Raw genomic sequence first — 13451 nt, forward strand, 5'->3', positions numbered from 1 at the left:
TCGTTTTTGCTTTGACAGCGTTCTTTAACCTTTTTCTCCCCATACAAGTTTATAAAAATGAACAGTAATAGTGTTTTTAGATTATTTTTTTTTCTGTTCTTATATGGGACACCACCACCTGAAGCTATGCCAGTTCTTTACAGGAGGATACAGAACACATACCATGTGTATTAAAAATTCTCAAGGAAAGTAACTACTAGTACGTGTGCAAGAAGCCTCTTTCAATATGTAAAGGTCGGGGTTCGGTTTCAGCCCTATTTACAAGACACCAGATCCCATTATACAAGTGAACTGATCGATTTGTTTTCCACTAGGGCTCGCTTGGAATTATCCCGGGCCACCCCCCTCCTCCCGAGATCTGCTACTCAATCCGATTTTATTTCCACATGCAAAAAAATACAGACCCCCCCAAAATAATAAAAAACAAAACCAAAACCGCTTTAATTTCCCCCCAACAGCGGCGGCGTGAGTTTCCAGGATGCGCTGAAAATATATGTTGGGGGACCGGGGAGCCAGGCCACCCCGTGGGTCAGTGCCACCGACTGGAGCGGGGGTGCCCAGGCCTCGCCAGGCAGGGGGCCCGGGCCACCAGCAGCTCCCTTCTCCCCGGACCGCGCTGAGCGGCTCTGAGCCCCGAGCGGAATTTTACGGCCGAGCTGGAGCGGAGGAGGAGCCGCCGCCGCCGCCCTCCTGTTCGTCCTCCCCGGCAACGGCGCCGCCGAGTCCCGGGCCCGCTCCGCTCCCCGCGGCCCCGGGCGCTTGGCCTGAGGAGCGGCGCAGGCAGCGGCGGCGGCGTCTCCCTTCCGCATTTTCCTGGGTCTCTCTCGGGCAGTGACGTGACGTGCTGACGGCGGGCCCGGCCCGGGGAGCTTGGCCGCTTCCACTCAGCTCCGAGCTCGGCCCCTCCCTCCCCTCCCGCCCGCCCCGCCGCAGCCACCGCCGCCGAGCTCGGCCCAGTCGCGCTGCGAGAGGCCGCCCCGAGCCGAGCGCCGCCGCCCGCCACCCCGCACGGTAAGCAGCGCGGGCCGGGCCTTCTCCTCCCCGTGCCCGCAGCAGGCCGCGGCGCGGCGCCGCAGTGCAGGCCCGGAGGAGGCCGCAGCTAGGCCGCGCCAGGGCTCCGGCAGGAGCGGGCCGCAGGGCCGCGAGCCGGGCTCTCGCAGCGCGACTGGGTGCGGCGCAGCCGGGGCCGCGCCGTGTGGGGAGCGGGGTCTGGGCCGGGCCGGGCCGGGGGGCGGCGGGGCCAGGCCCCGAGCTCGGCCGAGAGGGGCTCGCGGAGCCTGTGGAGGAGGAGACAAGATGGCGGCGGGGCACAGAGGCTGCGAGAGGCGGGGGCTGGGCGCCGGCCGCCATCTTGAATTAATCGCTCGTCCTAGTAGCCAGGCTCCCCTCGTGCGGGCCGGGCCAGCGAGGGCGGCCCCAGCCCCGCTCCTCGGCCGCTGCCTCCCCCCCTCCCCGGGGCTGCGTGACAGGGGCTGGCGCTGTCCGCCCCCGGCGGCTTCCCGGGCCCCTGCAGCGCCAGGGCCGCCAGCAATGCGCCCCGCACTGCGGAGAGAGGAGGGCGCCCGCCCTACCGCCACCACCCTCGGGAGGGGGCAGGGCAGGGCGCGCCGCGCTGCAGCCCGACACACACCCCTCCCCCCTGGCGGTGCCTTGAGCGCGGCAACGCTGAGTTGTTGTGAGCCCCAAGCGGGGTCCCCTCGACACCGCTCCCTGCCTAGCCAGGGGGCTCTGCGGGCGAAGGGGAGCCCGGGAAAGGGTCCCCTCGCTGGGAAGAATGGCTGCCTGCCTATGGGGAGCAGTGAGTTCTCCCCCAGTCCCGGCTGGAGAGCCCCCTTCACTGAAGAGTTTCAGAGAGATATTTGGGGCTAAATATTTCCCCGATTTAGGCTTTATTAAAATCAGCACAGACTCAGTCTGACCCAAAACATCCCCGTCACCCTCTTTTCTTAATCCAGAGGAAACATCCTTTTGCCCAGTGTCTGCAATCCAACATCCAGCACTGAGTTAGTGCATGAGAGTGAAAATGAGTTTGGAGCCTGGCTGTAGGCCACAGGGAAACTATGCTGGTTTTACTGCCCAAACTGAGGGAGATGCAGAAAAAGAAACAAGCAGCTAATCGTATTTGGAACATCTTTCATGGTTTTAGGACTTATTTGTGAAGTTGAGCCCTTGCTTTATAAAGGTGTAATTTTGAATATGATTTTTCCTTTGTGTGTGTGTGTGTGTGTGTGTGTGTGTGTGCTACATTCTCAATGATCAAGTCAGGCAGGGGAACCTGGTTTCAACACAGTAATAAGTTGCTTGTAGGCTAAGGCATTGGACTGCTCAGGGCTTTAACCCAATTATGGGGACACAGTTAGATCCCGTCTACACTACTTTTAAAACTGTGATGTGACCAGATCAGGAAAAAATCTTGTAATTGGTTCTCCTGACTCAGTTATACTTCTGATGTAGATGGGGGTCTTTCACTGGGGATGGGAGGTAGGGAATTTTGCTGATTGCTCTTCACCAGTGGAAGTGGGGTCAGGATTTTGTTGTGCTTTTTAAAAATTTGGTACGGGGATGAGGGAGATTTTGCTCTGTATATTGGTATCTTTATGGGAATGGAGGTGGGTGAATGATTTTTGTATGTTCTCATCTGTAAGGATGGAGAAATGATTTTGCTGTATCTTAGGGTTTGTCTACACTTAAAACACTAGTGGCACCCCTGCAGCTGCACTGCTGTAGTGCTTCAGTGTAGATACTACCTATGCTGACAGGACATAGTCTCCCATCCATGTAGATAATCCACCTGAGAGGCAGTAGCTAGGTTGATGGAAGAATTTTACATGTGAATTTAAGGTCAGCTTAACTATGCTGCTCAGGCATGTGGATTTTTCACACCCCTGAACAATGTAGTTGTGCTGACCTAATTTTGTAGTATACACCAGGCCTTAGTCTTCCCCCTCTTGCTTCCTTTGGAAGGGGGTTGGGTAATGGAATTTGCATGTTTCAATGGCATATTACAATCTCACTCTCTCCTGCACATGTTCTTTCTCCATTCATTGTTTTCTTGAATGATTGTATTTAAGGTCAGAGTTATGGGGAAAGATGTAAATAACATCTTGGGAAATGAAGCATTTTCTTTTGTAGGGTATTTTTATTGAATTGCTAGCATTTTAATATCATTTGTATTCCAAATATATTTTTTCTTACCTGTCCTCATATCAGAAATTTGCCTTGATTTTCATTTGCCCAAATAAAGTTATATTGCTCTTATAAGCAGATATTATAAGCATCCTGTTAGAGCTGTCTTTATAGTTTAGCTTTACAGACTAAACTATGCAATATTTAAGGTCATACTTATTCTAAAGCCACATGAAACTGACTTAGTTCCTGATCCTTCAGTTGGATCTGACAGTGCAGGCGGATCAGTATACCTGCAAAGAGGCTCTTTGAAGCCATTGGGGTTCCACATGGGTGCAGAGGTCTCTGCATGGATCTAGTTGTAGGATTGGGGTCTTAAAGTGTATTGAGGCAAATCTTATTTATTCCAGTAGAGGCTAGTTTAAAAAAAAAAGTATAAAACTTCTATGTTGCACAAGTTACAAGTGGTAGAAAGTCTATCCTTGATTCACCACACTAAATCTTAAAAATCCACTTGCTTGGAAAGCCTTCTCAGATGACTGAAATCAACATTTGCAGAATGTAAGCCTTTCCTTTGCAGAATTTCTGATCTCAATGGTTGAGCATGAACAGAGTCAAACAAATAAAGTACTGTCTTCCTGAATTTGCAGATGGACAGCTCTAGCACCCGTACTGTTGTTGGTATCTTTACTAAATTGCATCAGGGTGAGAACTGACCAGAGACTTGTCAGTTTTTACTGCTGCTACTCAGAATCTGTGGGCAGCCTTGAATAATGATGAGAATCAGGTCAATTTCACACTTTTGGAACTTAGAACAGTAGTAGAGGAAAGCAATAGAGTTATTCCTAGGGGAGAAGGACCCAAAAGGAGAAGCTGAGTAATGGAGACCTCCCTGAGCAGTAGCCAGAAATTTGAGGGAAAGATAGGATAACAGATGGATAACATCCATCACAGGAGCAAGGAGGCCATGGCATGGGAGTGGGGAATAGAGAGCGTGAATGCTCCTTCCAGCAGCCAGTGGGAATTGGGGCTTCAAAGTCATCAGACTCTAACTTATCAAAGGATAATATATATGATAAGATGGAGCCATTAAGTAGGATCCAGAAATAGTACTTCTACTTGGCATTGCTTGGGGACAGAGCAGGTCACTCCATTTTTTTTGGTCAGTTTTTGGCTAGCAGGTTTAGTTCTTGCTACTAGGTATCTGATACATTTACAAGTCCTGTGTGTGTGCATGAATGAGGGGGATGCATAGAGGGGTATGTTAGAGAGGGTAAGTTAGAAAAGAGAAATAAATGACTGGGGGTGTAGTATGAGAAAATATAGGTAAGACAGCAGAGAACATAATGTAGGGAAATATCGAGAGATACGAATGGGTGGAGAAAGAGAGAAGGAAAAGAAGCAACTATAAGAAGGCAGCACAGGAAAACATACTATTATAGGAAATAAATTCTTAATAGACTTAATAGACCTGAACTTGTTCAATTACTAAAGCTGAACAGATTTGGGACTGGTGATTAATACTTGAATAAATGATTGTCTTAGAATACCTGGGGTGCTAGAGTTCTTGCTTTTCTACGATAACAAAAGTTGACAAATCTGTGATCTTTCCCAGATCCAAAGCTAAAAAAGTTTCTTCCTAATGAGTATTTGGGGTCCTAGATCTGTGGAGGGATCTGCTTGGGCAGACCCTTACATCAGTGCAGAGTGCCATTGACATAATATCTTGACATTCAAAATGGTCTGATTGATCTCAACAGAACTCCATAACAATCTGTCAGTGCAGATCCCTTTTCAAGATCGGGGAGCCTTGGACTACAGTCCTCCACAGTTTGTCAGTGCAGATCCTTTTTCAGAATCTAGGGTCGTTCAACTGGACTTCTCCAAGTAACAAAGGAGTCCATGAAAAAAAGTATATTTTTTACATCGGACTGCAGCTGCTGTTCTCATAGTTTAATTTCTGGCTACATTCCCTCTCCCCCCCCCCCACTTGTTTACGTTATTTTTCTCAACAGGAGGATTTGTTAGCTGGGAGTAGTAGAGGATTAGGTTGTGCAACGATGGGGTTGGAATATATTTGCTTCTGGCTGGGGGTGTGTGTTTGGGAATGTGTGTTTGTTTGTTTATCAAATAAAGAAACTCCCCCATGCAAAAACTTAATTAATATAAAGGAAAGATGGAGAATGAAAACAAATTGTTGAAGTTTTCAGTTAAGGTTTCCACAAAAATCTTAACTCTTTATATTGGGCTCATGCATTGTAATAAGGCATTATGATGATAGTGGGGGTTCCTGCCCATAATTGGCAAAAGTATTTGGAGGGAGGAAAACCACATGCCTTCCACCTACTGACATAATTCTTCTTATTGGAAGAAATCTTCAAGGAGATTCTGTCGCCTCTTCCTGGTCTTACACATCAAATCCCCCTAGCTTGGATTAAGTTCAAGGGACTAGTCCAGACTGGTTTGCTCAAGCCTAATTCTAATGCATATATGCAAGGGGGCAGAATTAAGATTAGAGGGGTAAATTGTAATGAGAATTTCTTAACCTTTTAGTATTTAGATTTTTTGGGAGGTAGAGTGATTTAAGATCTAATCAGTTACTATTCATCAAATAAGCTTTGATGTTGTATCAAACTATAGAGAGTTGATAGAATTTTAAATTTGATAATGTTTGAGACCAGATGGTATTTTTAGTCTAAAAGCAAATGGGTGATGCTTCTCCAGGGAGCCTCTGCATAATCTCACTCATGAAATTCAAAGTGCCTGTGACATGGGGGTCTGGAACCTTGTGGCAATGACCATTTGGGACCCCGAGGGAGGTATGAAATGCAGGCCCTAGCTGCCTTAGTTCCTTTCTGGCTGCCAAAGGCTGTGAACATAAGCGACCCCAGAGCAGTGTCCATTTCTGATTCTATTAGACATCTACCTTTACTCACCTTGAGTAATTTTGTAATCATTATTAATTTGAGAACTCCTCAGCCCATCATCCATCTGGGTTGTACTGTTTACCAGTCTCTCATGAGTGGAAATTTGCAGAGGTTTCTCTCTTTGGGGAATATCTGTATGTATTCACTTTCTCTGCCCATCTTCCTCAGAGTTTTCTATACCTCCTTGAAATATGAGGTTCAGGAAAAATGAACTGAGGTGTTTAGGGGTCATCTACCCTTTGTTCAAGCCCTGAATGTTCAGTCACATGAGATGCTTTTGAGAGTCCCAAAGGGTATGGCTTTCCAGAGATTTAGGAACCGTACAGGCACCTTGAGTGAAAATCTTGGCCATACTGAAGTCAAGGGGCATTTTGCCTTTGACCTCAATGGGGCTAGGATTTCACTTCTTGAATAAGAGTTGGAGATATGCATAGGGAACTCTCAGAGAACTACAGTTACTGGGCAAGTAACCTTTCTGTTCTTTATTTTTCTCAGGCACTGTGACTGATGAGAATTAAAGGCCATGGATGAAGATGGACTTGAACTGCAGCCACATGAGCCAAATGCGTTTTTTGACCCAACAGGTCTGACAGGAGATAAAGCATATGAGACCCTTCATGTTAAACATAAAATAGATTATAACCAGTCAGTTGTCGTTACTGAATGAAGCTGGGCTGTTTTATTATTATTTTTGGACTGAATGCTGCACTTGTGATTTTATTTTTAGTTCAGAACAATGTAACTAAAATGTACTGGCTACAGGATACTCTGAAAGGAGAAGTGTTTGGGGGTTATGGCAGAAGCTCAAAAATGGCTGACCTTATCCATAAAAAAAATTATGGTCTCTTTTAGTTGAATGCTAGAAAACTGGTCTATGTTAATTTGTCAAAGAAATGTCAGTGGCTAATAAGAAAGTAACAATTTTCTAGTGCTTTTTCAACTGCCCTGTCTCTCTCTAAATAGATATGGTCAAAGATACCAGAATGCTTGTGGTAGATAGATACGTTGTTTATAATCTGAAGACAAATTGTAATAATTTACAGCCCATAAATATCAGCCATGTTCCTTGAATTACTGTGGATGTTTTCAACATTGGTTTAATTATATTTTTCAGGATCAGATGCAGCACATATGGATGGAGATCAGATTGTTGTGGAAGTGCAAGAAACAGTATTTGTTTCAGATGTGGTGGACTCAGACATAACTGTGCATAACTTTGTTCCTGATGATCCAGATTCTGTAGTCATCCAAGATGTCATTGAGGATGTTGTTATTGAGGATGTTCAATGCTCAGATATCATGGAAGAGGCAGATGTGTCTGAAACTGTCATTATTCCTGAACAAGTACTGGGCACAGAGGTAGCTGATGAGGTTTCTTTAGCACACTGCACTGTTCCAGATGATGTTTTAGCTTCTGAAATAACAGCAGCAGCATTGTCTATACCAGAACATGTACTGGCAAGTGAATCAATGCATGTACCTGAAGTTGGGCATGTGGAACATGTGGTTCATGATAATGTTGTAGAAGCAGAAATTGTCACCGATAGTCTGGGAGAAGATGTAGTTTCTGAAGAAGTGTTGGTAGCAGACTGTGCCTCAGAAGCAGTGATCGATGCCAATGGAATCCCCGTGCAGCACCAAGATAAGGGCAACTGTGAAGATTACCTTATGATTTCCTGTAAGTTTATGGGGAAAGCAGTAAAAGATAGAGTGAATGACATTGACTGGGGTGCTGTTCAAAAATTTTTGTTCCTTTTAAATAATGCCAGAGAGAGAGAGTTTTTTCTGAAATAGTTATAAAAACAAAGTCTCATAAATATGCATGAATATTTTCAGTTATAATTGTGTTCCTGCTGAGGTGGTTTATTTATGAAGCTAATATAGATAAAGTAGTTTTTCCAGCTATCTGATTATTAAAATAAGCCTTTTAAAATAAAATACTCATGTATTAGTTTACAGAACAATATTTTATATGAATAGTTTCTGTAACAAAGGTGTAAAATGCCACTTACTTATTAACAACTATAGGAAATAAACCTGGCATTGCTCCAGTATATGTTGCAAAATCACTAAGAAAGCAAAAGAATGGTTTCACATAAGTGGAAGAGGGACAGCCACAGAACTGTTCTATTTTTCTGCAGTTTGAAAAATGTCTTGCATCTGAAATATTATCCTTAATGTTTTTGCTAAGCTCCTCTTTTAGATATATAAATACATGTAGCAATAACTTTTTTTCTTTTCTATTAGAATATGTTTTTTCTCTTGAATAAACTGACCATGTGAAGGCACACAATTAGCAAAAAGGACAGACACTATTGCACATAATTGGGAAGCTACCTTGAACTCAAGATTTTGGTTTTTGAATTTTTTTAAGCCCCTTTATACCAGTAGAATGGTATATTAGAATTGCAATATTGAAACGTGTGTGTGTGTGTGTGTGTGAGAGTGAGTGTGTGTGAGGGAGGGAGGGAGAGAAGGAGGGAAAAGGGACACCACCAAATCATAAAGTTAATTCCCCTGTGGGAAATAACCCTTTGCTCAAACTAACACTGATTTGAATGGTGTAATCTGATTAACATTCTTGGGTCCTATATAATTTATGAAAGTAATGCCATTAAACGGGTTTTTATCATAGAATCATTGAAATAAAACAGACATATTGTATCATTTAGCCCATTTACGTTGATCCTTGCAGGATTATTTGTTTTGTCTAGATTTTAATGACTCAAATAATGGAACTTAACTGACTTAATATATTGATTCTTGCTTCATTTCCAGTACAGGTTCTTTGACTAGTTGTTCTTTGAATATTTATTTTTTTAATGGAATTTTAGTTTGTTTTGGCTTAACTATAATATCATCTTCCGCACTTATGGATTTGCATAATTCTTCTCCTTGCCTCCATGATCATTTGATTTCTTAATTCCCTAACATTTGACTTCCTAGTGTCGAATATCCTTGTGTAGCTGTGTTTTAAATCAATATGGAGATCAAATTAATGGTCCCTAGCTAAGAAACCATCCTTTTGTACTTCTTAACTGTAGAGAGTAATTGATTGAAAACATGATAGAGCCTCACCATGTTTAACCGAACCAAGGTTTTTTATTCTTAGTCAGTTACTTCTGCTTGGTAAGAAGTAGATCCAACGTGGTTCCTCCACTGATTTGATTCTTTACTTTCATTGCTATTAAATGCTAATGTGTTTTTAAATATTTTTGTAATATATTTGGCCCTTCTAGCTCAGGTACTTAAGTAAATTTAGTATTTTATATTCATCTTTTGTTGTAAAGTGTATCTATTGTTTTCCTTTATATTTTGAATTGAAAGTATATTCTAGAATTTGAGTTAAATGAAAGTTTCTTCCATTACCTTCTACTGTGTTTAAAGCCTGCCTAACAAGTTCTACTGGTTTTGAAGTCAGGAGATTAGTACTCCCTCTTGTTGAGTGGAGATTGTCTAATCTGAATAGTCACTTCATTATAGAAAAAAAATCAAATGATTTTTTAATTCAAAGCTCTCCTCTTTACATCTGCAGTGTATGTCTTTCTTGGTCTTCAGGCTCAATCTTCTTCCTTCTTCAGTTGCACTTGGAACCAGATGGCTCTCAGAGAAGATCACCAACATCAGTCTCACCTTTGATTTTCCCCCCCCAAATCCCTGAAATCATCCTTGATTCTATCACAACTTTTTTCAGTTATGTTTATCTAAATTAATCATTTTGGGCAAATGGGTGAGTAGAATTTTGCGAGATTGACTTAATCTAAGGTACCTGCATCATAGTATCTAAATGTTGCCGGTTTCCATGTATACTACAATACATCGACATTTTCCTGTTTTCTTAGGAATACTTTTGCCCTTTGTATTATGCTAAGTCACTTGAGAGGCAGAATATTACTCTGATCACTTTATATGGGTCACAAGTTATCTGTCCCATATTCTTCAATGGAATTCCTAGGTAAGATCACTTGCCACCTTCTTTCTGTCTGTTGGTTCCCTTTCATTGTTTTTCCTTTGCTGGATAGGCTACTCTTTGTACCTGGCTTCTTCTCAATCTGATCATCATCTCATTATTCAAGATTGGTTTAGCTGTTGCTCAGGTGAGAATGGTTGAATGAGTGTCTAACAGTTGAATGGCTCCACACATGCTTTTCTTATTCCTTCTTCCTGTTTATGGATTGAACCTGCATTTTCCTTTCTGATGGTACCTGTCTTAGTGATCTCCTTTCTGTGAGACTTTCCTTCAGCAAATTTATCTACTGTTTGAATCATCCCATTACAAATGAAATCTCTCATGTATATGAGACTGCCTTGATTTCCTTGGTATGCATTCCATTTCCAAGATAATGCTTCTTACCACTAGTGATACCCTCTTTTTGTGTAGATACTCTGTCTTTGATTGCCCTCAGAAACTCAGTTGTTTGATCTGAACTGGGTCCTGGCTATTTATACCTAACTCAACTCTGCCTTTGGATCCCTAAGCAGAGAATGAAAACCACTACCAGCTGTTAAGCAGCATGGGAAAGGATTCCAAGGGTTTTGATAAACCACACTTTTCCTTTTATCCATGCCAGAAAAAGTCATTTAAGGAGGACTCTTGATATATCTTGGCCAAAAGGGGACAGATTATGGACAGACACACATCAAACCGACTCCTCTAGCCATAGACCAAAATTATGATTTGGAAAGCCATTTCTCCCTACATGGAAATGTAACATTTTAGTAAAATGTTAAAAAATGGTCATAGACAGAAAGATGTTGAGTTTATCAGGGAGGACAGTACCTTAGAGCTGGACATCCAACTGACATTAAGGTTTCTACATTTCTGATTTTACTCAGTTCGTCAAAGCAGGAGACATGCAATTAGCTTTTGTGGCTGAACAGGGGCAATAGAAACAGCTCCATCAGAAGAGAAGTTGTGCTGGATGTTCTAAGTATATTTTGTGCAATAAGAATGGTAAAATATAAATAATCAATATAGGAAATCTGAAGAGATGAAGGCTAACCTAGGAAACTTTGTATTGGTCCAGTATTCCGCAAATCTAGGAAATTATATGATGTCAACAGATACAGCAAGCACATTACATTCACATCCTAATCAGGCCTAGAGTAAGAAATATTTGATTCATGTACCAGAACCAACATTTTCAGTACAGGACTTTTTCAGAACCAAGGGTATTCACAAAGATGGTAACAGTGATTGTATAATTACTTAGGTTTAGAAGGGGCACATTCTTCCCCATCCCCCTGGATGATATTTTTATAAGGTCAAGAGCAATGGACCTAGTCAACAGAACCATAATCCGTATGACTTCAGTATTGAAGAATCATGGTTTTGTAGCAGATATAAAAAATGTTTTTGTTTTACAGGCTGTCTTCATCAACAACCTGGGAGTACAGAGCTATTTTTTCTTGAGGAGGTTCTTAAAGGTGCAAGACATAATAGTTTTTTCCCTCAAAAAAGTAACATTTGCTGTCAGACCCTATTTAACCGTTATAATGGTACTGTGCATAACTGTCCTGGCCAAGAATGTTTATGAGATCACTGCGTGTTGATCATAAGGTGGAAGACATTAGGGTACGTTGGTAAGAGTAATATTCAAGAGCTTAGTTTTTACTGTGCTGGGTAGACAGGAGCCAAATTATGGGAATTGGAGCTACTTTGCTGTAGAGCCCACCAAGACCGACTAATGACAGATATCAGTCTTGAGTCCTGGGAAATTTATCTATGATAGATTTCTGTTTCTTGGGATTGTAGGAAGTTCGCAGTGTCATCTTACCATTAAAGAAATGTCAGGATGGCCTGGCATTGTGTTGGACACCATCATAACAGTGTTCTGTGTGGAAAAGAAAGTGGGCACAAGATATACTAGATTACAACAGGAAGTAAAATTGCCATTTCAGTGTACAGAAAGTCTAGCTTTTCAGTTGCAATACAAATAAACAGTGTAAATGTACAGATTGAACGAAAGGTCAGTTTGGGAAATACAGCCTGTTTAGGAACCTACTTGAGTATAAACATTATGGAAGAATGCAACAACCTTTTGCGTTAAGGAAATACTAAACTAAGCAAGTTGTTCTAGAAGCTGGCAAACAACTTATCCTAAGTATTTTGTCTGTTACCTGTGATAGTGAGAATCTTTGGCAATGTAAGTACAGAACTCATGTTGTTCTTATTGTTCCAGACTGGCTCCAGAGACCTGGAGCCAGATTCTTGGTGAAATTGATGTAAATGTGGAGTTATTTTTTTGGATTCAAGGACTGGATTGATGTGGTATTTATTGATGAGTATGTAGATGTAAAAGGATGGCACCTGAATTGTGCCCAATTTGTATATTTTTGAAGTAGAGAAATGTAAGAAGGTTATACCATTTGGTCTTTCCAGGGTCACATTTTGACATAGTTTGTGGTGCAATTTGTTCATATATAAGAATTTTTCATTTTAGATTTAATGTTTGGTGGGAGGCAAATGCTGTAGTAGTCTGATGATGATGGGCGATCACTTGTTACCAAGTCTGATCATCTTCCATGGGCGTTATGGTTCTTCCAGTGGCTAATAAGACCAATCCTTGAACCACATGTTCTATTTGAATGAGGACAGATGTTTTCAGACTCAGCAGGAGGCTGTTGACCATGACTGGAGACCAGTCTCTCCTTCCTCCTGCGCCTCTTGTCCTCTTCGGCTTGTTGGTGAGCAAGTTCAAAATGCAGGGGACCATCACGTAGGACTTCACTCCATTTTAAGCGATCCCGGGCAAGTGTCTCCCAAGTATCAATGTCAATATTACATTTTTTTAGGTTGTCCTTCAGCAAGTCCTTATAAAGCTTCCGTTGTCCACCCGCGTTACGGTAGTAGTATAGTAGACAATTAACAGATTAATTCAATGTTATTAATATATAAGCTTGTAAAGGTCCGGTGCGGGGGCCGGGCCCTCTCAGGGGCCGTCGGGAGTCAGGCCGCTTCACTAGGCGGCCCCCAAATCGGTCCTTGGGGTCCAAAAGTCCCGGGGTTCTGCCCCTCAGGCAGGGGCTAAACAAAAGCACACGGTTAGATGGGCCCCAGGCCCTTAGTCAGGGCGGGGGACAGCAACCAATAGTTCAGGGGGCTCAGGTCCTTGTCGGGAGCTGAGCACAAACAAAGTCTAGTAGCCCCGGCCCTTAGTCAGGGCGAGGGGGACAGCAACCAATAGTTAAGGGGGGGCTCAGGTCCTTGGGTCAGGAGCTGAGCACACATAAAGTCTAGTAGCCCCGGCCCTCGGTCAGGGCGGGGGTAGCAATCAATAGTTCAAGGGGGGCTCAGGTCCTTGGGTCAGGAGCTGAGCACACCTAAAGTCTAGTAGCCCCGGCCCTCGGCCAGGGCGGGGGTAGCAATCAATAGTTCAGGGGGGCTCAGGTCCTTGT

The 13451-nt window shown here is 43.1% G+C and overlaps 1 protein-coding gene across 1 annotated transcript in view; it reads left to right on the plus strand.

Moving 5' to 3' along the window:
• The first annotated feature begins 940 nt into the window (after positions 1–940).
• The window catches only part of LOC112118057 (zinc finger protein X-linked), a 25628-nt gene continuing 13117 nt past the window's right edge, over positions 941–13451 (plus strand). Inside the window, exons 1-3 of the mRNA XM_024216257.3 lie at positions 941–1011; positions 6549–6637; positions 7168–7731. Of these exons, the coding sequence (XP_024072025.2) occupies positions 6577–6637; positions 7168–7731 (625 nt within the window). The 5' untranslated portion in view covers positions 941–1011; positions 6549–6576. The remainder of the gene's footprint in view (positions 1012–6548; positions 6638–7167; positions 7732–13451) is intronic.

This window comes from Terrapene carolina, unplaced genomic scaffold (assembly GCF_002925995.2).
Source record: "Terrapene carolina triunguis isolate 2854851 unplaced genomic scaffold, T_m_triunguis-2.0 Scaffold23, whole genome shotgun sequence".
Lineage (NCBI taxonomy): Eukaryota > Metazoa > Chordata > Testudines > Emydidae > Terrapene > Terrapene triunguis.